This window comes from Pongo abelii, chromosome 18 (assembly GCF_028885655.2).
Source record: "Pongo abelii isolate AG06213 chromosome 18, NHGRI_mPonAbe1-v2.0_pri, whole genome shotgun sequence".
In the NCBI taxonomy this organism is placed as follows: domain Eukaryota; kingdom Metazoa; phylum Chordata; class Mammalia; order Primates; family Hominidae; genus Pongo; species Pongo abelii.
Window position 1 is genome coordinate 82,888,758 of NC_072003.2, and position 23,391 is coordinate 82,912,148.

The 23,391-nt window shown below is 42.4% G+C and overlaps 1 protein-coding gene across 1 annotated transcript in view; it reads left to right on the top strand.

The window, feature by feature from the left end:
* Positions 1-23,391, top strand: part of CDH13 (cadherin 13) — a gene marked incomplete at its 5' end in the record, with an annotated part of 1,173,335 nt that overhangs the window by 859,312 nt on the left and 290,632 nt on the right. Inside the window, 1 exon segment of the mRNA NM_001133193.1 lies at positions 6,437-6,615. Within this exon segment, the coding sequence (NP_001126665.1) occupies positions 6,437-6,615 (179 nt within the window).

Genomic DNA, 23,391 nt, shown 5'->3' on the forward strand with positions numbered 1-23,391 from the left:
GGGGTGTGATGGCTTACATCTGTAATCCCAGCACTTTGGGAGGCCAAGGTGGGCAGATCGCTTGACTCCAGGAGTTCAAGACCAGCCCAGGCAACATGGCAAAACCCCATCTCTACAAAAATCAGCCAGGCATAGTGGTGTGCACCTATAGTCCCAGCTAATTGGGAGGCTGAGGTGGGAGGATCACTTGAGCCTGGGAGGTCAAGGCTGCAGTGAGCTGTGATCATACCACTGCGCTCCAACCTAGGTGACAGAGGGAGACCCTGTCTCAAACAACAACAAAAAAAGTTGGGGCTTAACTGCCCAGAGAAGCCCAGCAGGTGAGGCCAGGTTTTAAAACTAGATAGCCCAGGTCCTCAGCTGGGCCACTGGCTTGGTTCTGCTTTGGTTTTGCACACCAAGGTCTCTTTCTTTGTTACTGAGGACTGTTAGGAGAGAACTGGCTCATGTCCACCTGCTTGGTCAGGAAACAATTTTAGATTGGTGCATTTGGGGTGGTCAGTTGAGTGAATGGTTGTAGGCTGTGTCCCAGGTACTAAAGTCACATTTGCAACAACTCTCACATTGGCAGTCTGCTGCTCATGACCAAGAGACGTGTCTACATCTGAAAGCAAAACTTGGCCTGCAGGGTGACCACTTCATTCTGGTTTGCCCAGGACTGTCCTGGAATCCCCTCAGTCCTGGGAGAACTATCTGGGTCTCATTTGGAACCAGGAGGTCCGAAACCCCTTCAAACTGAAGAATCTTCAATGGAAGTTTAGTTTCCAATGAGAATCATTCCAACTAGATACACCCCAAAATGCTAGAATTTAAAATAGCACCTTCTACATCCATCTCACCTGGCTAAGCACCCTAAGCTGCTGCTGGTCTAAGGCTTGTCTTCTGACACAGGGGCAAACACACAAGTAACATTGTGCAGTGCAGGATCCATGACCACATTCTCCTTTTGAAGCACAACCATTAGATCGTTCGGTCACAGAAACCATCGTTTGAGTGGAATTAGAACTCACTGCCTCCTCTGGTGAGTTTGATGCTTGACAATGATGTGCCATTTTGTCACATCAAAGAGGTTCACCTGGTGACATCTGCCATCTCTGCTCATGTTTGCTTTAACATCACACTTCTCCCTGGAAAGCACACAGTTGCCCTAACTGTGCTATCAGAAATCCAGTGCTGAATATAGATCTGAATGTCTATGTCTCAATACATGATTCGCTTATAGGAATAGCATTTTGTAACAAATGAGCCTGACACTTTTTGATCAGGCAAAGGAAATGTTTAGGGATGGAGTCAAAGAAATGTTAAGAACAGAATAATTTTGTCACTGTCTTTTGGAGCATCCCCATCCTTGTGGCCGGCCGAAAACCCCCCGTCACTGTCAGATCTGCACTCTCCTTTCTCAAGGTCTTGGCCGTGCTTGAAGTCACAGGAAAGCAAAACTTCAAAGCTGGCTTTCAAGGTCAAGAAAGCAGGCAGCACTTGCTTTAATCAGAGAGCTGCAGTCAAGAGGAAGGGGCTACCTGGCCACACGGAAGCGATCACGCTTGTTAATCAGCCTGTCAGGCTGGTGGCCGTGTCCTTCGACAAAAGAAAATGATGGCCCAACTTGAGACTTTCAACCAGCAACCTGGGATGTTTTTTTCCCCCTTTGGAGGAGCTGCTGCTAGTTCATCTGGCTCAGGGAGTGACAGGGTGATTATAATTTATTTTGACACTTGGGAGAGTATTGTGATGGGGGAAAAGACAGAAATGTACTGTGTGGAAGCCCCAATGCGTGTCTATCATATAATTATCCTTTCTCTGCTGTCTGGAAACACAAGACAAGCCCGGATGGGAAGCTGCATGGGCTGGTGAAAACAAAGTGGAGGACCTGGAGTCCAGTGTGTGGGACTTCATAAGAGGAGAGGCACAGGCATCACCCACAGGCAATTGGAGCAGGTGCACTGAGGCCCACCTGCTGCGTGTCAGCCCTGGGCATAGCATTGGTGTGTGACCCAGGAATCCCATTCCAGCAAGGACCTCCAAGGCACATTGAACAGGGAGCTCAGAGGCAGTCGTGAAAAATCTCCAGGCAAGTTGCTCAGTTGTTCATTCTTCTTTGAAGACAAGGTACTGGTGGCTCTGGTCAGTGTGGAATGAGGCAACACTACAGTGAATGGCAAGAAGGCAATTCAACTCAAAGAACACTGATGAGGACCTACCGCATGTCAGATACTGGGCTTACAAAATGAACAAAACAGTCTATACCCTCCAAGAGCTCACATCTAGGACCATGTGGCCCATCACAAAAAGACAGACAGTTCTGAAATAAAGAGGTTCCATCGACAGCAAAGTTTGGTGAATGCCGCAGAGTCCACCCTCTCTTGGAGATTGATGCTGTAAGCGTGCTTAATAGAGGCACTGAAAAGTCCTCTGGGGAAACCCTGCTTTGTGGTGTTTGCCACATATTTCCCAAATCTGTTTCTCTACTGAATCTATGGAGCCAGAGTTCCTCGGAACCAATTTAGGGAATGCTGGTTTAGGAGGTTTATCCAGCCTTTGCAGAATACAGAAGTAAGGAAACCACGATCTAGCCTCCAGGGGAGGTACCGGCGAGAGCCAAGCATTGCCCTCAGCAGATAGGTTGGGGCTCAGAGTAAAGCCTGGTCTTAGAGGCCGACTAAAGGACCACGTGGAGACATGGTGTAGTCTACAGAATGTGTGTGTGCCCGTGTGTGTGTGTTGAGGGTTGTTGTGATACCCACAGTAGAAACCTAGATCTGCACACCAAGACCATGGGCAGGGTGGGAGAAGGGACCAGGTGAGAGAGAGGGCTGTCCTGCGATCCTTTGTCCCACATTCTTTGGACAACTTAATCCTAGTCTCCTGTATTTGAGGACTTTGCCTGCACTGCCATAATTGGCTCAGAACCCAGGACAGAGTTTGATAATACAAGGCTTCTTCTCTGAACACTAATGTACTAGGCACTGTCCCAAGTTCTTAAAATAGGTCATCCCATGAAATCCTCACAATAACCAAAGGGGAATGTTGAAAATGGGGAAACTGAGGCTCAGAGAGAGATGAATAATGTGGCCATGGTCACGCAGCTTGTAAAGACTTGAACCCAGATATGTCACCTCAGAGTCATTGTCTTCAATGCTGTAAACCTATTTATATGACTTAGGCACAACGTGGTTCCCTCAGAGGCGCGATTTCCTCCAAAGTAAATCCAGTGATGCATTCGTGTCTGGGTGAAGACAAACACGGGGCTTGAGACCGAGTTCACTTGTTCCCTAACAATCCATTAAAATAAAAAGTATTTTCAGTGTATGCTTGGGAATATTCCAGGATAATTTTGTGTTACATCATGTTATCAAACCTATAAACAAAAAGATATCCTCAGTGAATTTCCTGATGAAAACTAAAGACTCATCAACCTGAGAGGTCTTTTTTTTTTCTTCCTCTAATCATTTTAATGCATATGTCAGTTGCAAGCCATGATGACTTCATTTTTATACCCTCTACAACTTCAATTAAAGGCAGATTAAATAGGGCACAAATCCAATCAATCAAGCATTCATTAGACATTAACTAAGTGCAAGGCCCTGGGTCAAGTGTACTTAACTGGATACTGGTGTGGAATTGATGGGATTAAGGCCTCCTTCTATGTCTTTGGCCACACGGAGCTCCCTACAGCATGTCCCTGGGTAAGATCACAGGCCTGAAATCTGCCTCTGATTTCTGATAGGGGTATCCTCAAGTTTGCCTAGATCAGGAAGGTTAATATGTGTCACATTTCGCATCAATTTCCATAGACTGTGAGGGGCTGCCTAGACCACTGTTGGGTAACACTGATTCTGTAGCATGGTCAATGGGAGACAGAGTCATGTTGTTCCTGCTGTCTTCCAGAGGCAAGGGGGCTGCATGGGCCAAGGATGTTCTTTTCTGGTACTGAACCTTGAAGCTTGCCCTGAGACCATCTCACAGGGCAAAGAAACAAGGTGGATAGGAAGTGCACCTTGAAGCATGTGGCTGGTTGGCACCATTGGTGAAATTAACTGAGACTGCTTAACAAATCAATCCAACCTTGAGGGTGGCCAGACCTTCCTTGTTTATCTGATCAATCAGGCCTAATGGCTGATAATCTGATTCCAGTGGTGAGGGAAAAAAACTGTCTTTGATGATTAGAGAAGCATTGCTATGGAAGGGAAAGGAATTCTGGGTGGTGGTAAAACCAGATGAATTCTATCTTTCCTTTAGGCTTCAGTGTTTTCTTTGTATGAATATTCCTGCTGCTTTGATTAATATACATCTGCGGCTTTGATCTCTTCCAGTTAGGTCACACTTTGTGAGTCTGGACAGACTCAAAATCAGAAGATGGGGCCTTATATTTGTAGAAGAGTATATTGGGATAAATAGTTAGGCAGGATGCCCTAAACCAAATATGATAGTAATACAATTGCTATTATCAATCATGAAAACCAGCAGGCATGTTTTTATTGGTACTTATAATTATGCTCTTTGTAAATTAAATTTTAATTGCCAAAGCAATACATTCACCTTGTAAAAATAAACAAAATGTTATAGATGAGGCCAACATCTTTCCCGATGACCATGCCAAATTCCAGTCCCCTCTCTTCTTCTCCAGATTTAATCACCATCACCAGAGAGAAGTTCTCCTTATAGACCTCGTTCTATGCACTTATAAACTATACCTGTAAAACATTTGAATAAAGTATTATGGCATGTCTGTGTGTAAGCAAGTTCACAGAAATGATATCACTATCACCCTGTGGGTAAGGAAAGTTAAAACGTGGCACCTTTCACATCAGTTTCTGTATACTTCAAGTTGCTACCTAGACCAATGTTTGAGAACACTGATTCCATGACAAGGTCAATGAGAAACAGAACCATGTTGTTCCTGCTGCCATCCAAAGGCAAGGGGGCTGCATGGGCCAAGAGTGTTCTATTCTGGTGCTGAACCCCGAACATTCCTCAACCTGACATTTTTACTAAATAATATATATTGAAGAGTTTCCCACATTAGAACCCATTAGATCTACAATCTTTTTAAGCTGCTCCAAAATATCTCAGTGTGAGAATACTATCATTTTAGCATTTCCCCTGTTGATGAACAGCTAGGCTGTTTCCAAATTTTTCACCTTGACAGATAATTCGGCTAGAAATTTCTTTGCACAGATCCCTTGTGGACATGTGCAGTTGTTTCTGAAAGTAGATGCCAAGGAGGTGATGGCATTGTTTTTACTCTTTGCTGCTCAATGGTCCTTGACAGTGGATATACCAGTTTCCCTTTATATCAGCTGCATGTGAGGAAGACCCATTATCTGACACCTTTATCAATCATTGAAATAATCAAACACTCCACATGCTTATTATAGAATCAGGTCCTATTTGTGTGACTCTTGCTTGTTTGTGAGTGAACCCAACCGTGTTACCCTCATTTTATATTGGAAGTGCCTAAAATAACACAGCTGCTACATAGTAGGTACACATTAGTGTTTGCTCTTGTTCCCTTTTACTGGAATGTCTTTTTGCTTTGAGGTCCCTTCTCCTTGTTCCTGCCTACTCTCTTCTTACGTGTTCGCATCAGACACCTTTGTGCAAATCCCAGACTAGACGAGGTTGTTCATCTCTGTATTCATAACGCCCTCTCTCAATGTGCCTGATAAGTCTTATTGCTTGTTATATGTTTATCTCTTCTACTAATTTCTGAGCTCCTGCATACCCAGGAACATGCCTCTTTGTACTCCTGTTTCCCCAACACTCAGCCCAGGCACATGGAGTTGGCATTCAATCAGAGCTTTAAAAATGAAGGCCATGGCTAGGTGTAATCTTGTAATCTCAGCACCCTTGGAGGCCGAGGCAGGTGGATCACCTGAGGTCAGGAGTTCAAAACAAGCCTGGCCAAAATGGTTAAACCCCATTTATACCAAAAATACAAAAATTAACTGGGCGTGGTGACACACAACTGTAATCCCAGCTACTTAGGAGGCTGAGGCAGGAGAATCACTTGAACCTGGGAGGTGGAGGTTGCGGTGAGCCAAGATCACGCCACTGCACTCCGGCTTGGGTGACAGAGTGAGACTCTGTCTCAAAAAAAGAAAAAAAATGAATGTCCCTGTCACAAAGCCACATCCACAGTGGAATGAAAGCCCCTGAAAATAAACAGTGTATCACCAGAGGGAAAAATTAAGTGGTCACTCTGCTGAACAGCAAAGATTTTTTTTCTTTATTTCAGGTCTTTTCATGGAATGGAACAGAGAGGGAAAGGAGGAAGAAAAGCTGAAACATAGCAAAGCTTGGGAAATACTTTTCTTTTCTAATTTGGAAAGTGATTGGCACACTGCTGCATTGCTATTGCCCAGGTGGGGAAGGGGCTCTGGCCGTTGCTGACCCATTGATAACCATTCCCTGCCTTTCTGTCTTGCCCTGGTAGGGACCACGGTGATGCGGATGACAGCCTTTGATGCAGATGACCCAGCCACCGATAATGCCCTCCTGCGGTATAATATCCGTCAGCAGACGCCTGACAAGCCATCTCCCAACATGTTCTACATCGATCCTGAGAAAGGAGACATTGTCACTGTTGTGTCACCTGCACTGCTGGACCGAGAGGTGAGCTGAAAAGAATACACTTTCTTTTTCACGAGAATAGAATGTGGCTTTCATGCAAGGGATGATGTGGGGCTCCAGTCAATGGTTTTTTAATACTGTAAAGGCAGAAATGATGTGTTTACCATGTTTTGGTGGGGAAAATCTATAAAGGGAAATGGGATATTATGTGATCCAAGAAAACACGTGCTCTAAAAGGCTAAAGCACCTGGAACTGTTCGTATTCACTCAACCTGATGCCTATTTCCTCAACAGCCACTTATTCTCTAGGCCCTGGTGATTCTAGACTCTGCCTCTGACCCCTGCTTTAATGCTAGAAGGGAGAGGGAAGGACAAGGGAAGGAGGGAAGGGAGGAGAGGTGGCTTCATCCAAGATCACAGAGGCTGTCCTTGTTGCAGAGTCAAATGGCCATGACTCCTTTCTCCAACCCTTTGCTGCAGGCGTCCTGCATTCCCCCTTGAACCCTTCTCTTCCTCCATCTCTTTTCTCATCCCTTTAGGCTTTCTCCATGAAATCTCCCCCGTCTCCTGGGTCACATGTCACAAACAGGTGACCCCTGGACCAGTCAGTCCACATACCTGCTCTTTTGTTTTGCCCACAGTGTTTTACAGCTCTTAGAATTAGTTGTCATATTAAAATATTTAGATTTCAAATTTCTGTTTTAAAAATGCCAATTTTCAGTTTTTCTGGAAATCAGAAATCCTGGAGACATCAGGTCCGCTTTCCACATGTGCACCATCGGTGGTGTGAGGTGTGATTCTCCAGTGGGTCCAGGGTCTGCTGTCCCCTTCAGATGGGACAAGTGCTCCCACCTCGATTACGTTTCCACCTGCCTGGGCCCCTCTGGCCCTGCCCTTCCCTGAGTTTGAGGTCCACCCTGTAGCTTACCATAAGCTACTTTAAGTAGAAGACCATCGCGGCCCTCCAAACACAGCATCCTTAAACCAACTCGTGGATTCCTACTCATCCTTCATTCTCCATCCACCCTAAACCTGCTCCCATTCTGGAATTCCCTGCTCTTGACATCATCCCACAGGTGTGGGGCTTTGGAGTTGTCCTTGACCTTCTGTAAGAACCATCTGCTCCATGTAACTGCTGGGCTTCCCTCGGGGGTTCTGTGCATTTCCCCCTCAGTGTTTTTGATGAAATAAATCCATGGTTTGGAATGTTGTTTCCTCTGCTTTCTCCTCTCCTATGTGCTATAGTTTCTCAAGAAATTCTGGATTACATCAACCCCCTCTAAGAAGCTGTCCTCATCCACCTGATTCTTCCACGGTCTTGTTCTTCCTCCCATCTCTGACTACTCTTGCCTGTAGCCGTCATATAGCAGTTGGCATGTGCTAATTAGGTTGTCATTTGTCTCTGAAGAAGATTCTCTTTCTCTTGGTCTAGACCTGAGTTGTCCAGTACAGTAACCACTAGTCACATGGGGTTATTGCAATTTTAAAGTATATTAATTGAAATCAAGATGTAAAAATCAGCTTCCCAGTCACATGAGCCACATCTCAAGTGCTCAGCAGTCATATGTGGTTGGTGGCTATTGTACTGGACAGTGCAGACCTAGAACACTTCCATCACCCCAGAAGGTTCTACTGGGCAACAATGGCCTAGACTGTACGTTTCTTGACAACAGAGACTGTGATCATATGCATGTTTGTATTTCTACTGCCTAGCATGGTTGAAGTACTTCTAAAAATCCTAATTATATGTTTGTTGTCATAGAGAGAAAAAAAGGAAAAAGAGTTGGAAATAAAACTAAGATCTTACATAAGCTGTGAGAAACAGAAGCTAGAAATAGGTAATTATTGAAAGGGAGAGAGAGAGAAATTTGCATTGAAACTCTGATTGTCCTTTGGAAAATGTAATTGTTTCTAGTTAAAGAATAGGGAAGTAGAAAAAGTAATGAGTCCATTACATTCATTTCATCTCCCATTCTCTTTCCAACCCTCCCTATTTTTTTTATTTTTTTATTTTATTTTATTTTATTTTATTTTATGAGACAGAGTCTTGCTCTGTCACCCAGGTTGGAGTGCAGTGGCACGATCTCAGCTCACTGCAACCTCCACTTCCCAGGTTGAAGCAATTCTCCTGTCTCAGCCTCCCGAGTAGCTGGGACTACAGGCACCTGCCACGATGCCTGGCTAATTTTTATATTTTTAGTAGAGATGGGGTTTTGCCATATTGGTCAGGCTGGTCCCAAATTCCTGACCTTAGGTGATCTGCCCACCTCGACCTCCCAGTGTGCTGGGATTACAGGAATGAGCCACCACGCCCAGCCAACGCTCCCTATTTTTATGACTGACATATTTTCTTCTTTTGGAGGCCAGTGATGACTTCCCAAGGCTCTCTATTCCCCACTCAGCACGTGTGTGCTGTTGTACACACACGCACACACACATGCCAGCTTTCCTATAATCCTTAATGCTCCCAACGCTTCTCACAAGATCCTTTCACAAGAAAAAGATGAAGCATGGTGATTTCTCCATTTCAGCTTCTCTTTGTTCTGGGAGAAAATATTTTATAAGTCTCTATTTATAAATCAAAGTGATAATGTAGTAAATTATCCCATTTTTAAAGTTTATTTTAGGTGACAAATGTGTTTCCAGCTCATGATCTTTTCATTTGGGCTTTCATTAAGTTGTAATAAGTATGTAATTATGGAAGTTGAATTAAGCATTTCTAGTCACAAAACATCAACAGCCCCCCAAAAAAGATCAACTCAATTTAGCCAAAATTGGAAAATCAATGAAAATGAATAAAGAGTATCACTCTTCTGTGAGGGTTTCCAGAGTTCATTGCTGATCCAGGCAACATCAGTGCAATCCAAAGGAAAGAAATGTCCCTAAATTTAGGCAAGCCTTGGCTATTTCCTTGTGCTGTGATAAGCTTCACTTCAGCATGTTTGCTGAGGAAGTGGAACATGACTCCAAGTTCTTGTCTTTGAGGGTAAAAAACTTGCACATCAGATGTCCAATGGAGTTTCCCAGAGTTTGCAATGTTTTCCTCTCACTGAGACTTGGCACTTTTTGTAGGATTCACATGGATGTGATACTTTCTTCAGCAGGTTTGTGGGATTTTATTATTATTATTATTATTATTTCTGAAGACCTTCTGAGAAGGCCTGTCTTAGGTGTGGTTTTAAAGTCTACTTCTCAGCCAGCTGGGCAGAAAAAACATTTAATACAGAGTTTTGCAGCATTCATTTAAGAAAGTATCCCATTTGGGACCCTGTGGACTTTGAGATGATTCAAGTTGATTTTAAGATTTGTTACGTTGTCTCCTGTCTTCACTCACAGTATCTCAAATTGCGTGTTGGAACAATGAATATAGTCATTCCAGTTCTGTCACAAACTCCTTCAAGAGCAGGAGCTGCAGAAACCACACACACACACACACGCACACACACACACAGAGCTCACCAGCACCTCTGGCTGTCACCTGAATGGACAAAGCAAACGTGTGTTTCCTGGCTTGTTGGGAGTGGATGCTCTGGAATCCCATTGGGTGACACGAGCTAAATTGACACAATAACAATTTTTCATCTTTATTTTCCATTTAGTCAATTTCCTTTCTTAAGTGCCTCTACCAAGGAGGACCCCAGCAGGAAGTGTTTAACCAAGGGAGAGACAGATGATGCAAGATGAGTGGGGAGGTGGCAGGCACTGGGAATTTTCTTTGAATCTGCCTACCTAATCATCTTCCCTGCCTTTTACAGATTTACTTTGTAGCAAGGCTTGTAACTGAGGATAGTCACGTAGGGCAGTGGAGAAATGATCCTTACTATGTTGTTGCTTTGGTTGTCATCCTTTCTTCTTCACTCCCTCCTCCCCTCCCAGGATGTCTCACGTGGAGCCAACTGAGGCAGGTGCACTCATCTAATCTGCTCCTCTCCTGCTCCAAGGATTGGCAGCTACTATTCTTGAAAGAGTCTATGGCCTATCTGCCTGCACTCACCATAGTCAATGCTCAAATATGCAATTTGTGGGATGATGTTTGGCTTGCCCATGACCTTGCCCATGTCCTATTGCCAGTACCTAGCACATGAGAGATGCTCAAAGAAATATCTGTTGAGAGATGAAAGGCGGGAAGGATGTGAGGAAGACAGCGTGATTCACACTGGCTTGAAAGCAGGTGAAGTGGCCATTTCTTCCCCTTCCATATCTTAAGCTCAGCATTAATAGATATCAAGTTTCCCCAAGACATGTACATTTTCCATTACAAGCTCATCCATTTACTTGTTCGGAAAACCCTACCAGGACATATGCTTCTGGAAGAAAGGGATCTTGGATTTCTGTTCTATCTCTCTATTCCCATTGCCAAATATAGCACCAGATAAATAATAGGCACTGGATAAAGATCTGTCAGGTTATCAGGGTGGATGAGTGGATGACCTGGGTTCCTTAAGTTTGTATTATCTCAGAACATTTTGCAGGATCCACATTCTAGCATGGATATATAAACAGAGGAAGTTACTTTATTATAGTTGAAAGCTTAGTCTTACCCTTGTGCAATCATCTGGTAATCTAATTTATTCACTTTATGTTTACCTTCTGCAGGAACTGCTTTAAGAAATAGTGCCTTGGTCCACTGGGTGAATAGGATGGACAGGAGTATCTTTGCCTCTTGCTTAAGTGTTTGGGGAAATGTTTGCAGAAAATAAGAGCCATATATTCTAGTAAATGAAATTGGGTTCATTTGGGGCGCTGTTTTATTATTTTCTGTAGCCATACTTAGCCCCTCATTTCTGGCATCTTTGTCTATGTTTTTAAACTATGTCTGGCTGCACTACAAAATAAAATCAGATAAAGGTCTCTAACGTTTGATAAATGTTTTATTTAGTTGATCATCTTGGCTGCTAGACTGAAATTCATCTGCTGGAATCTGCCAGCTTTCTGAACACAGCCACAATTTGCAACTACTCAGAGTAGCTAATGGTCAGGGTTTTTTTTTTTTTTTCTTTTTTAATGGAAATAGTTTCCAAAATAGACTCATAAAAAGCAATCTTAACATTTGCGTTGAGAAAGTATCATTAGTCTTTTTAAGGGGTTTGAGCTGAGCACTTTTCTGTCTTTGTTTGAATTTGCCTTTACCTTATTATCTATTATCTTCCAGATAATCTAGGGAAAGTGATAGCCTGCCCGTGAAAATGTACATACAATAAAAGATATTAGGGCTGTGAATGTAATTTGTTTTGTATTTTCAGCTGGTAAAGCATTTTCTGAAACTTTATAATGCCCAAATTTTTAGGCCAAATGTAAAAACGGAGAGAATTTCTTTCTTTCCATGGTAAGTGTTACATAAGGACTTAGTCTTAGATTTATGTGCATTTACTTGCTATGAGATATTCAAGAGTCCTTGAATATGTCAGAGAACAAAACTGAAGAATGTTAGGGAGAACATCCTATGCCATCTAGTCAATGAATTTGGATGTGTAGCTGCAAGCCCAAAGAGAACTATGCATTTGGTCAAAATGACCCACGTTAAAATATTGTCACGTAGCATGCATCTCCAGAAACATACTAAAGAAATCTGTGAAAATGATGATATCAAATCAAGCTGCCAGAAAAGAACAATGGTAATAAAGGATAGCATTTCCTCCAATGCCTTCAATGAAAGATAGAGGTAGTAGTCACACTCTCAGGAAAATAAATGTTTTTAGGCCTTTCTGATTTAATGCTAATACTTTTCTCATTATCATCATGTTTAAAACATTGGCAGTAATTACACACAATTCAATCATGCTGTCAGAAATATTATCTTGCTTTGTTTTGGTGGGTGGGACCAGAATGATTCAGATAGTAGCATCCTCACCATTTCTTCGAGCTATTTACTCATAAATATTTCTGTTGGGGTAATTTTCTCCATTTTTTTAATCACTTGCTGCTGTGAAAATTGAGAAGGAAAAAGTAGATGTAAATAAATTGCCTTATTATTTTTAAAATAATGCATTATCCTTGCAAATGAAACACAGCTAACCACCCTATGCTAATTGCGCTTGCTCCGTTGTTTCAGCAAGTAAAGTAGAATAGGACATTCAAAAGGCAGAATGCTAAGTCCTGGGGTCTGAAATTTAGTTCCATGAGCGCAGGCCTCCTGCTAATGGCAATGGGGATTGGTTGTGGGGTTAGAGATGGGGAAGGCCAGGGTCTTTATCTTGTGGCCTCATTTGCTCCTCCACTCTGGATAAATTCTAGAAGAAGAACTTGATGAGTCTCAGGACTCCACTGGTGACCCTAACCACTTCCCCCGTCCCTCTAAGTGTGACCTATCAATCCATTAAAGCTAAGACCGTGACTAGTCTCTTAGTATGACCTCAATTTAGTCGAAACCTGGCTTAAGAGAAATGGGCCAAGGGCATAGCCTACCTGTGTTTTCTGTTGTTGTTGTTTTTGGTTTTTTGTTTGTTTGTCAGCTATGAGACCTCTCTAAACCTCGATTTCTTCATCTGCCACAATGAGAATAATCACAATCCCAATCTCATTGGCTTATTGAAAAAAATCAAATAAGATGTGCCAAGTACTAGCATGATACTTATCTATAAGCACTCTGTAAATATTAGTTGGTATTAGATGTTTTCATGATTGACAATGAGATTGGAGAAGCAGAAAGAAGTTGGAGTTTCTCCTACAGGAAGTACATTTACACTTTGCCCACACGGCAGAGACTATGGCAAGTTTTTTTAAATTGAATGAAACAACGAGTTAATCGGGCCCACAAAATTCAGTGATAAAAGCTAGTAAATAAGTATTGAGCACCACAAATGTCTGCCGAACTCATGGTGCTGGATATCAGGACGCAAAGATTGAGCTGACTGCATTGGAGGTAAAGCATATATGTCAGCAGCACACACATACAAAGATGTGCTGTTCAAACCGAAACTTGATGGATGAGTGGAAACCTGGAGTGCGGAAGCAGAAGGAAGGGCATTGTGGGGAAAGGAGTGGCATGGACAAAGGCATGGCATATTCACATGCTACTTAAAGACTCCAGAGTTGAGGCTATGGTATAGAGAGATACCAGAAAAGGGCAGGGAGTTGGAACAAGATTGCAAAGGGCTTCTGATGTCATTCAAAGGATTATAGCTATAGCCTACTGTAAATGGGAAACCACCATTATTTAAACATTAAACACAGCTCTGTTAAACACAGCATTTGCAGAGCTGTGACTTGGACGGAAAATGAGTTAAGCTAAAGGAGAGATCGTCAGTGGCAAAGTTCAGGCATTTTGGAGAGAGGTTGAGACTGACAAGTTGATTCTCAAGATTTCTAGCCTGATGGAGAGAAGAGATGAGGAGCTACCACTTGAATCTAAATTCTGAGCTTGTTAAATAGATTAATAAACCTCAATCCATAGGTATTTTCTTTCTTCTGTTCTTGGGCTTCTTAAAGTATCAGACAATCAGTAGTTACTGGGCACATGTTGAATCAAGAGACACTTAACTGTATCATGAAGAAAGATTAATCTTTTTAGATTTAATAAATGTTTAATTCTCTAAGATATTTCTTTTTTGTATTTTATATGGTAAAAATAATATGCAGAGTGATGATGAATTTATAGTACTTCTCTTTTTTGTCATTTTTAATTTCTTCATTTTATTTTATATGAAGTACCCTAAAAAGCTAAAGAAAGTTTTCATTTTTGGAAAAAGTTCTTTTTGAGAGCTGTTTATTTTTCTTTTTCAGCCAAAAACTATGATTACTATGTTAATGCAGGTTTTGCTTCATCAAGAGATTTTCCAGTTATTGAACTTAAATAACATTGTTCTAAACCCCAAATCCTCTAAATCCCTGTTATCAGTGAAAGAAGTACCTTCTAATTTGGAAAGAATATCTAGTTCAGTTCTGGTTTCAAACCAGCAGAGAAAAATAAGAAAAATGTTGCTCCTGCCATATGGAGAATGACCATCATTTAAGGAAAGAAAAGTTGGTTGAGAGTCTTTGGGAAGTAACTATTTCGTACTTCCTTTAATGTACTCAGCGTCCAGCGCAGGAACTGGGTGGTTAGAACAGCTGCAATATGATTCCACTGGAAAGCAGTTTGCAGAGAGGCAATCAAAAGCTACAACACGTAGATTAAGGCAAACTAATGATAGACCATTTCAAGACAAGATGACATCTCAAAATGCCTGGGATCCACATTTCTTTCACTTTTGTTTTAAGGGGCATCTCATTTGCTGTGCCTTTCCATGGGATAAAAGCTTGTTGATCATATTATTTAGTTGAACACTTTGGAGTTCTAAAAGCCGTGGTCAACCTTATTGGATATACGGCACTATGATGTCACATTCAACAATGAAAGGGACATCAAGTTATAGGATCATCTATTGGATTGGAGGTCAGCAAACTTTTTTTATTTAAAGGGCCAAATAGTAAATCTTACAGACTTTCTTGGCCAACAGGCAAACTTGAAGATATTATTGTCAACAAAAAGAGTCAAACTCTGTAAAATTTGAAGATTTATTACTTCATTCTAAACCAAATATGAGTGACCATGGCCACTGACTCAGCCCTCAGGAGACCCTGAAAATATATGCCCAAGGTGGTCAGGCCACAAATAAGTTTTATACATTTTAGGGGGACATAAGGCATTAATCAATTCTTGTAAGATGTACAATGGTTCAGTCTGGAAAGGCAGGACAACTGGAGGAGGGTGTGTTTCCAGGTTATAGGTGGATTCAAATTGTTTGGCAATTGGTTGAAAGAGTTTAAAGACCTGGAATCAATAGAAAGGAAATGTCTAGGTTAAGATGAGGGGTTGTGGAGACCGAGGTTCTTATTATGTAGACGAAGCCTCCAGGTAGCAGGCTTCAGAGAGGCTAGATGGTAAATGTTTCTTGTCAGACTTAAAAAGGTGTCAGACTCTTAGTTGGTTCTCTCTTGGATCAGGAAAAAGGCCTGAGAAGGGGAAAAGGGATTTTCTACAAAATATAGTTTTTTTCCCCTGTAAGAGACAGCTTTGCAGGACTATTTCAAGATAGGGCAAAGAAACATATTTGGGGTTAAAATATTTTTGTTTCCTTCCTTATCTGTCATGTGATGTTATTGCCAGAGTCAGGTTGGAAAGTAAGCCACATTATGTAGGGTTAAATGAAAGCCCTCTTATGAGACTTTTTGGCTTGTAGAGCGTGATTCCCCAGATGTCTTAGATAGGAATTTGGGCAAGTGAAGAAAAAAGGTCAGAGTTTAGTCCTCATTATGTAGGTACTTACATAACCATTTAAAATGTCACCATTAAAAATTATAAAAAGCATTTTAAAGCTCATGTGTCATCAAAACATAGACAGCAGGCTGGATTTGACCAACAGGCCATAGTTGGCCAACACTGGTCTATTAGATCATTGTCCAAAATGCTCAGATAGCAGCAGTTTTATGTACTGACTGCAGCATGTTGTCATATGTCTATATCTGAAGTCCACTCTCAAAATATTAAATCACACTTATTAATCATCACGTTGAAGTATGATTATAGAGACAGAAACTCATCATGGGTGATGGGTCTGATTTCACATTTTGACAGCATGGTTCATTTCCCCCACAATTAAGAAAAAGGCAACCTCAGACAGACACTTGGTAATTAAATCTAAGCTCAAAATTTGGTTACAGTAATTTTTAAAAAGCAGTTCAATGGAAAAAGAGTAAAAGAAAAAGTGCCATCTAGACATTGACTAAATATTGGAGGGAACCATCTTGGAATGGCTACTTTCATTATGTTAGAGCCCTGATAGGTGACACAAGAGGAGGCAAGGGGAGATGGAGATGGGAACAGAAGATTTCCCAGATGAGGGGCACTCCCTGGAGCCGAGTCTTAGAGCCAGATGGACTTGTTCACACCAGCATGGACTGAAATAAGGAGAATCAGAGGACCTGGGCTCATACCCTGTCTCTAGAGGCTCCAAAGGAGTCCCTGAGGTAAAACTGAGATTCTTCTAGAGCCACCTAAAAACAAAAAGACACTCTGGACCAGGCTTGGACATTTTCCTGAAGGTTTCTTAGACATTTCATTGCCCTTTCTGTCATTCCTGAATTTGAGAATGGGGCTGTGATAATAAAGAAACTGAAAGAACAATGTCACCATGTGTCTTACATATCACCATGTGTCAGTCCCTAGAAAATGTACTTGATGTGGCATTTGACTTTGATAGGAATCTAATGAGGTCAGTAAAGTGCCCTGGTTACAGAGATGGAGACTTCAATGTCACTAAGATTTAAACCCCTATCAGCCCATCTCCAAAGCCCATGCATTTTTTTCTCCCACTGTACAAATCAATATTATTGATATTTATATGTGTGGTAACCTTGCAGAATAAATAGATTTTGAACTTTCTTTTTAACACAGAAAAGCAAAATACAGTGAAGTTTTGGTGGAACTTTCATTCTCATCAGGCCATAGGCTTCAGTGCTGCATTATCATATGGGCCAGTGGGCTTTTTCCAGGTTGCTGAGCCCAGGGGCTTCTATAGCTAGGTTTTGGGAGGCTATGGAGAACAGACTGTCTCCTGCCCTTGGGTGGAAATGCAAATCAATACAGGTCATTTGTTGAGTATTTTGGAAAGAAGAATCAAATGGCTTTTTAAAGTACTCCTAGTGTTTTTTGATGCAGAAAATTCTTGTAATCAAATACGTGTGCAAAAATCCAGCAACAAGGGTTTTTGTTGGATCTTTGTTTAAAGAACCAAATGAAATGGCCAACAAGTGGGGATTTGTTCAATAAATTATGCTATATTCCTACATTGGTATTCTATTAAATCATGTAAAATGATGTGGCAAAATGTTTAATAATATAGAAAGATGTTCACCATGTATGAGCAGGTGGTTTGCAAAATACTCCATAAGCTGTGATACTTCTTTGTTTATACATGTAGAGCATCTTGGTCCAAGGTACAAAAGGATTTGTGTGATGTTTTAGGAGTGGTCCTGTTGGGACTATGGTTGATTTTAACTTTCCCACAGTGCAGTGTCTAAGATGACCGTCTTCAGATCCTGGTGGCTTGAGTCTGAACTTTAACTTCACCTTTCACCAGCCTTGTGCTAGAGAAACATCATTAGCTTGAACAACCAGTAACCATAATTATGATTTGCATGTCATAAAACATTCTTCTCCCGATCATTGTTAATGCTCCCTGAGAATTCCCTTATCATAATATGGAGAACAAATCCCTTTTGGTTAAAACTATGCCTTGGTTTCTTCAACTGTAAATCACAGTAATGCCTCTCTCAAAGGGCTGTCATGAAGAGCAAATGAATTAATACAGCACATGCTTAGGAGGGTAATAGCTGAGCATGAGCTATTGCTGTTATCTAGTTTGGCTGCAGTGGCCACATGTTACTTTTGTAATTTAAAAAACCAATTCTGTTAATCTTTTTTTTTTTTTTTTTTTTTTGAGACGAAGTCTCGCTATTATTGCCCAGGCTGGAGTGCAATGGCATGATCTCAGCTCACTGCAATCTCCGCCTCCCAGGTTCAAGCAATTCTCCTGCTTCAGCCTCCCAAGTAGCTGGGATTACAGTCGCCTGCCACCACGCCCAGCTAATTTTTGTATTTTTAGTAGAGATGGGGTTTCACCATGTTGGCCAGGCTGGTCTTGAACTCCTGACTTCAGGTGATCCGCCCGCCTCGGCTTCCCAAAGTGCTGGGATTACAGGTGTGAGCCACTGCACCTGGCCCAATTCTATTAATTATTTTAAAAAGCAGTTGTATCAGTGGTCGTAAGGCAAGAGAAAGGTTAGGATATAACACCATGATGGGTCAAGCAACACTATCACATTTGAATTCAGACACTGGTTTCTTTCTTCTTCTTCTTCTTCTTCTTCTTCTTCTTCTTCTTCTTCTTCTTCTTCGTCTTCCTCTTCCTCTTCTCCTCCCCCTCCCCCTCCTCTCTCTCCTCCCCCTACTCCTCCCCCTCCTGCTCCCTCCTCCTCCTCCCCCTCCCCCTCCTCTCCCTCCTCCTCCCCGTCCTCCTCCCTCCTCCTTTTTTTTTTTTGAGATGGAGTCTCACTCTGTCACCCAGGCTGGAGTGCAATGGCACAATCTTGGCTTACCGCAACCTCGGACTCCTGGATTCAAGCAATTCTCGCACCTCAGCCTCCCGAGTAGCTGGGATTACAGGCAAGGCACCCACCATCTTCCCCGGCTAATTTTTTTTTTATTTTTGCAGAGACAGGGTTTCACCATGTTGGCAAGGCTGGTCTCAAACTCCTGACCTCAGGCGATCCGCCTGCCTCGGCCTCCCAAAGTGCTGGGATTACAGGCATAAGCCACCACAACCAGCCTGGAGACTGGTTTCTATATGAGCCAGTTTATTTGTTGGCCAAACAGAGGGAGTTGTACCAGGAATCACGGCCTCCGTTAATATGTTAAGATTGCAGGGAAGGCATTACAAATGTTTTCAAAGGTATGTTAGGGTAAATCTTGTCAAAACATCCCCACTTGAAATGATAAGCATTATCATTTCTTTAAGTGACAGAGACACAGCAATGGCTTTCCTGGCTAAACATGGTCATCACAGACACGCTGACCAGCTGCTTAACTTTGCTTCCACAAATCGCAACAGGCAACTTAACAGACATTTTGTGGTTATATGTTTCTAAGACAGGCATGGGAAATAAATTTATTTCTACCTTTGTGAAGAACAGCTATAGAAATTACCATTGAAATTCAATGAATGGCATTTCTGCTTATGGGCCTTAAAACTGGGAACCAAAATTAAATTCCTTTAGATATTTTTTCTCTCGTGTCTTCTAAATTGTTGTGTGGGCTGATTTTTCTCCATGGAAGACTCTCAGAGTCCTAAATTCAAGTTTTCTGTCTCCTTGGGCTCTAGCATTCTGGAATAAGCAAGAGTCAAGAGACTTCTCCATTCTTACTTCCTCTGCATGTTAGAATATCTAAAAGGTGTGAGACAGTTTATGTTGTGCTCAGCATTGGACAGCCACAGTGTGAACAATTACAGCATTTTTTCATCCAGGCATTATGTTAGGTCCATAACACTCACAGGAGCTCTGTAAGGCTGAAATTGCCACATCCGTTCTACTGGGAGGGTTATGGAGTTCCCAAGGGCCGACCTGCCTTGCCTGAGTCACCCACTGGAGAGCCAGGGCATTGGATTTGACCTCATAGCCACTGCTCTATCCACTCCCTTGGGCTATTAAAGAAAAGCATGGGCCATATTGATGGAAAAAATCTTGACAGATGTCTCAAGGACAACTTTATCTTTTATCAGATTCATTTCAGGGATTCCTGTATTCATTGCTCCTAGACTTTTCACATATTTGGGAAGCTTGATTCAGTTTCCCTCAGCTCTTCCATTAGAAAGCCCATGTGGTACAGTGGCTCAGAGCTTGGGCTTAGGAATTCACAAAGCTGTGAATCTGAGTTCTGCATCTTATTACTTGTGTGGCCTTGGGCAAGTCACCTCACCTACCTGAGCCTTGGTTTCTTTGGCTGTAAAATGGAACTCATAGCACGGCCTGTGTGGAAGACAAAATAATGGCTCCTCCCCTTCAAAGAAGTCCTCATCCTAATTCCCAGAACTTGTAAATATGTTACCTTACAGGGAAAATGGGACTTTGTAGAAGTGATTAAGTCAAATATATTGAGATTGGAAGATCATTCTGAATTATCCAGATGGGCCTGATATAATCACAGGGTCTTAATAAGGGGGAGGTGGGAATGGTTGAGTTGGAGATTTAAAGATGCTCTACTGCTGGCTTTGAAGATGGAGCAAGGGCCCACCATGCAAGGGCTGTAGACAGAGCTTCTGGCATCTGAAAGAAAAAAGAAAGAAAAAAAAAGGCAAGGAGAGAATTTCAGAAGGATTGCGGCTCTGCCCACACCTTGATTTTAGCCCACTGAGACCCACTTTGGACTCCTGTCCTGAAGTGTAAGAGAATAAAGTCACATGATTAAGTCACTAAGGACATGGCAGTTTGTTACAGCAGCAATAGAAAATGGATGTAACCTTTTTTATATGGTTTGCAGGCTTGAAAGAGATGACGTGTTAAATACAGTAGCTTTTGACCTTGAAAGAGATGATGTGTGAAATACATTAGCTTTTGGGGGCTTGAAAGAGATGACATGTGAAATATATTAACTTTTGGCCATGAAATACATTAGCTTCATGGCCGTTAGCGTTGGCCATGAAAAGCTCTTGACCAATAGTAGCTGATGTTACCAATAATAAAATAACGGTGAGACTTGAGATGACACAGAAGTGTTCTAACAGAGGCACAGTCCACTTGACCAGATCTTTCTCAGGCATCTCCATCGACAGTGGGGCCTCCCTAGAAGGCTAGGTGGCTGCCATCCCATCCAACCAGCCTGCCTGAGTTGGTAAAAGTGCATGAAAGTGTTCCTCTCAAGGGGTGACCTTCCATTGGCCCTCACAAGGGCACAGCAGAGCTCGTTGGTTATGCTTCAGTTACATAAATCCAGCCTTACAAAGGCTACACAGGGAGAGACACTCCTTGCCTCCTGGATCTGTACCTTGTAGGTGCTCAATAAACATTGATAAGAATGTTCACGTCATCAGGTAAGCAAGGGGTATAAAGTGAGGCCTTGAATCACTCACGTAGATGCAGTAGTGTTGAGAAACTAAGAATTGGTGAATTGTACCCTTTTTTCCCCTCCCAAGTTAGAACTCCTAAGAAATACAGGACAACTGGAGACCAAACCATAGGTTTCATTACCTATGAAGCTGATTAGGAAAGCCTTGAGTTTGTACCCAAATAAATTTGCTAATACTTTTACCTAAATTAGAGAGATTTGGGTGGGGTGGTATAACAACAGGCCACATCTACCTGGGTGGAGCCCATCTCAGGATGCCTCTGCCCAGGAGGAGTGGCAGTGAGAAGGAGGCCGGAAGGGGAAGAGAAACAGGAGAGGGAAAGGAGGAAGGGAGACATAGCTAGGGAGATGCCACTCAGCAATCAGAAACCTCCATTCCTTTTCCTGGGGTGGTGTGGAGGTAAAGGGAAGGGGCAGGGAGGCTCCTAGCCCACAAGCCGCTTTTGTGCGATAGGAAAAGATGCCTGACCAGTGATGATGAGCTTTTTTCCAAATGTTTGTTGGCCACACAAGTGTCTTGAGAAGTGTCTGTTCATATCCTTTGCCCACTTTTTGATGGGGTTGGTTTTTTTCTTGTAAATTTGTTTAAGTTCCTTGTAAATTCTGGATATTAGACCTTTGTCAGATGGGTAGATTGCAAAAATTTTCTCCCATTCTATAGGTTGCCTGTTCATTCTGATGATAGTTTCTTTTGCTGTGCAGAAACTCTTTAGTTTAATTAGATCCTCATAGTCAATTTTGGCTTTTGTTGCAATTGCTTTTAGTGTTGTAGTTGGGGGGTGGGAGGCAAGGGAAGGGACAGCATTAGGACAAATGCCCAACGCATGTGGGGCTTAAAACCTAAAATACGGGTTGATGGGTGCAGCAAACCACCATGGCACATGTGTACCTACGTAACAAACCTGCATACTCTGCATATGTTTCCCAGAAGTTAAAGTAAAATTTAAAAAAAGAAAATAAAAGATGCCTGTTCCTCTGAATGGACGTAGCCTGTGCCAAGGGCAAGGCTTGGTGAGTAGAACAGGCTGGATTTTAATCCTCAGGTCCCTGCACCCTTGGTGAAGCACAGGGTACTAGAGAAGAGTGTTCACAACCTCCAGCCCCTCCACAAAGAAGCCTGAGTCTGAAAAGACAGAGGTTCCAACCTCACCCTTACTTCTCTTCTAAAGATCTGCTGTGCGTGAAGTATTTTGGAGGAATTTCTTGAGCCCAGAACACAGCAACTTTCCTGTGAAAGAAAGAGCAAAGGGTTAATGCCACCAGAAGACACTCAGCCTGTCCAATGTCCCTACCACTGGGACAGGCAATGGGAGGCAGCTGAGGCTTTGCTGACAACTTCTTCTGCTGTGAGGGTGGAAAGCAGGCCAGATCTTTATGACCTGGACTTCATGTTTTGGGGTTCTAGCAAGATGGGACCCACTGCAGGTGCTGTGTCCATTCTCAGTGCCAGTGGGGCTGATATGGGGTCATGGCAGGTAGCGGGAGATAACAGCCTCATCCTCAACACCAGATATCCAGACAGAGTGGCTCAGGACCTGAAAGCAACTGGTGTTAGGGCAGATAATGAGATTACCTGGTCTCTGCTTGGTGACAAGAGTAGTGGCTTCAAGGCATTTTTTTAAAAAATAACATTTGTTTATAGTAGTGTTTTTTAAAGTAGAAAATATATTCATACAAGCAAGTAATTAGTGTCCTGCCAAGTAAGTCTCATGGTGACATGTCAACGTAATTATTTTTTAAGGTCTGCCTCAAATAAAGCATCAAAATTTCCTGCTTTAAATCTCCTTTCTCTGTAAAAATGGTTAAGAGTAGTGAAAGGAGAGGATGGGAGGGGTCTGAGAGCATTGATGCCTCATCATAGTCACCCAGCTGTGGCACCACCTCTGTCTTTGCCTGTCACTCTCATACAAAGGACATGCAGAGGAAATGTGATCCTAGCCATCCTCAAATTCTGGATTTGGACTTGAATTTGGTTCTCTTATTTCCACATTAAGTTAAAATCTAGCCTCCAGATCCCAGGCTTCCCCTCCCATTGTACCCAGAAGAAACAAGAATTGTTTCCCAGTTCTAACTGTCATAATGCCTAGCAGGTGTTAGCCTACAACGAAGGATAATTCAGTCTATCCTCACCTTAGTGTACGCTGGACAACACTAGGACTCAGAAGTGCTTCGCTCTTGATCTTGAAAGGCCAGTGGAAACCCATGCAGATTCCTCC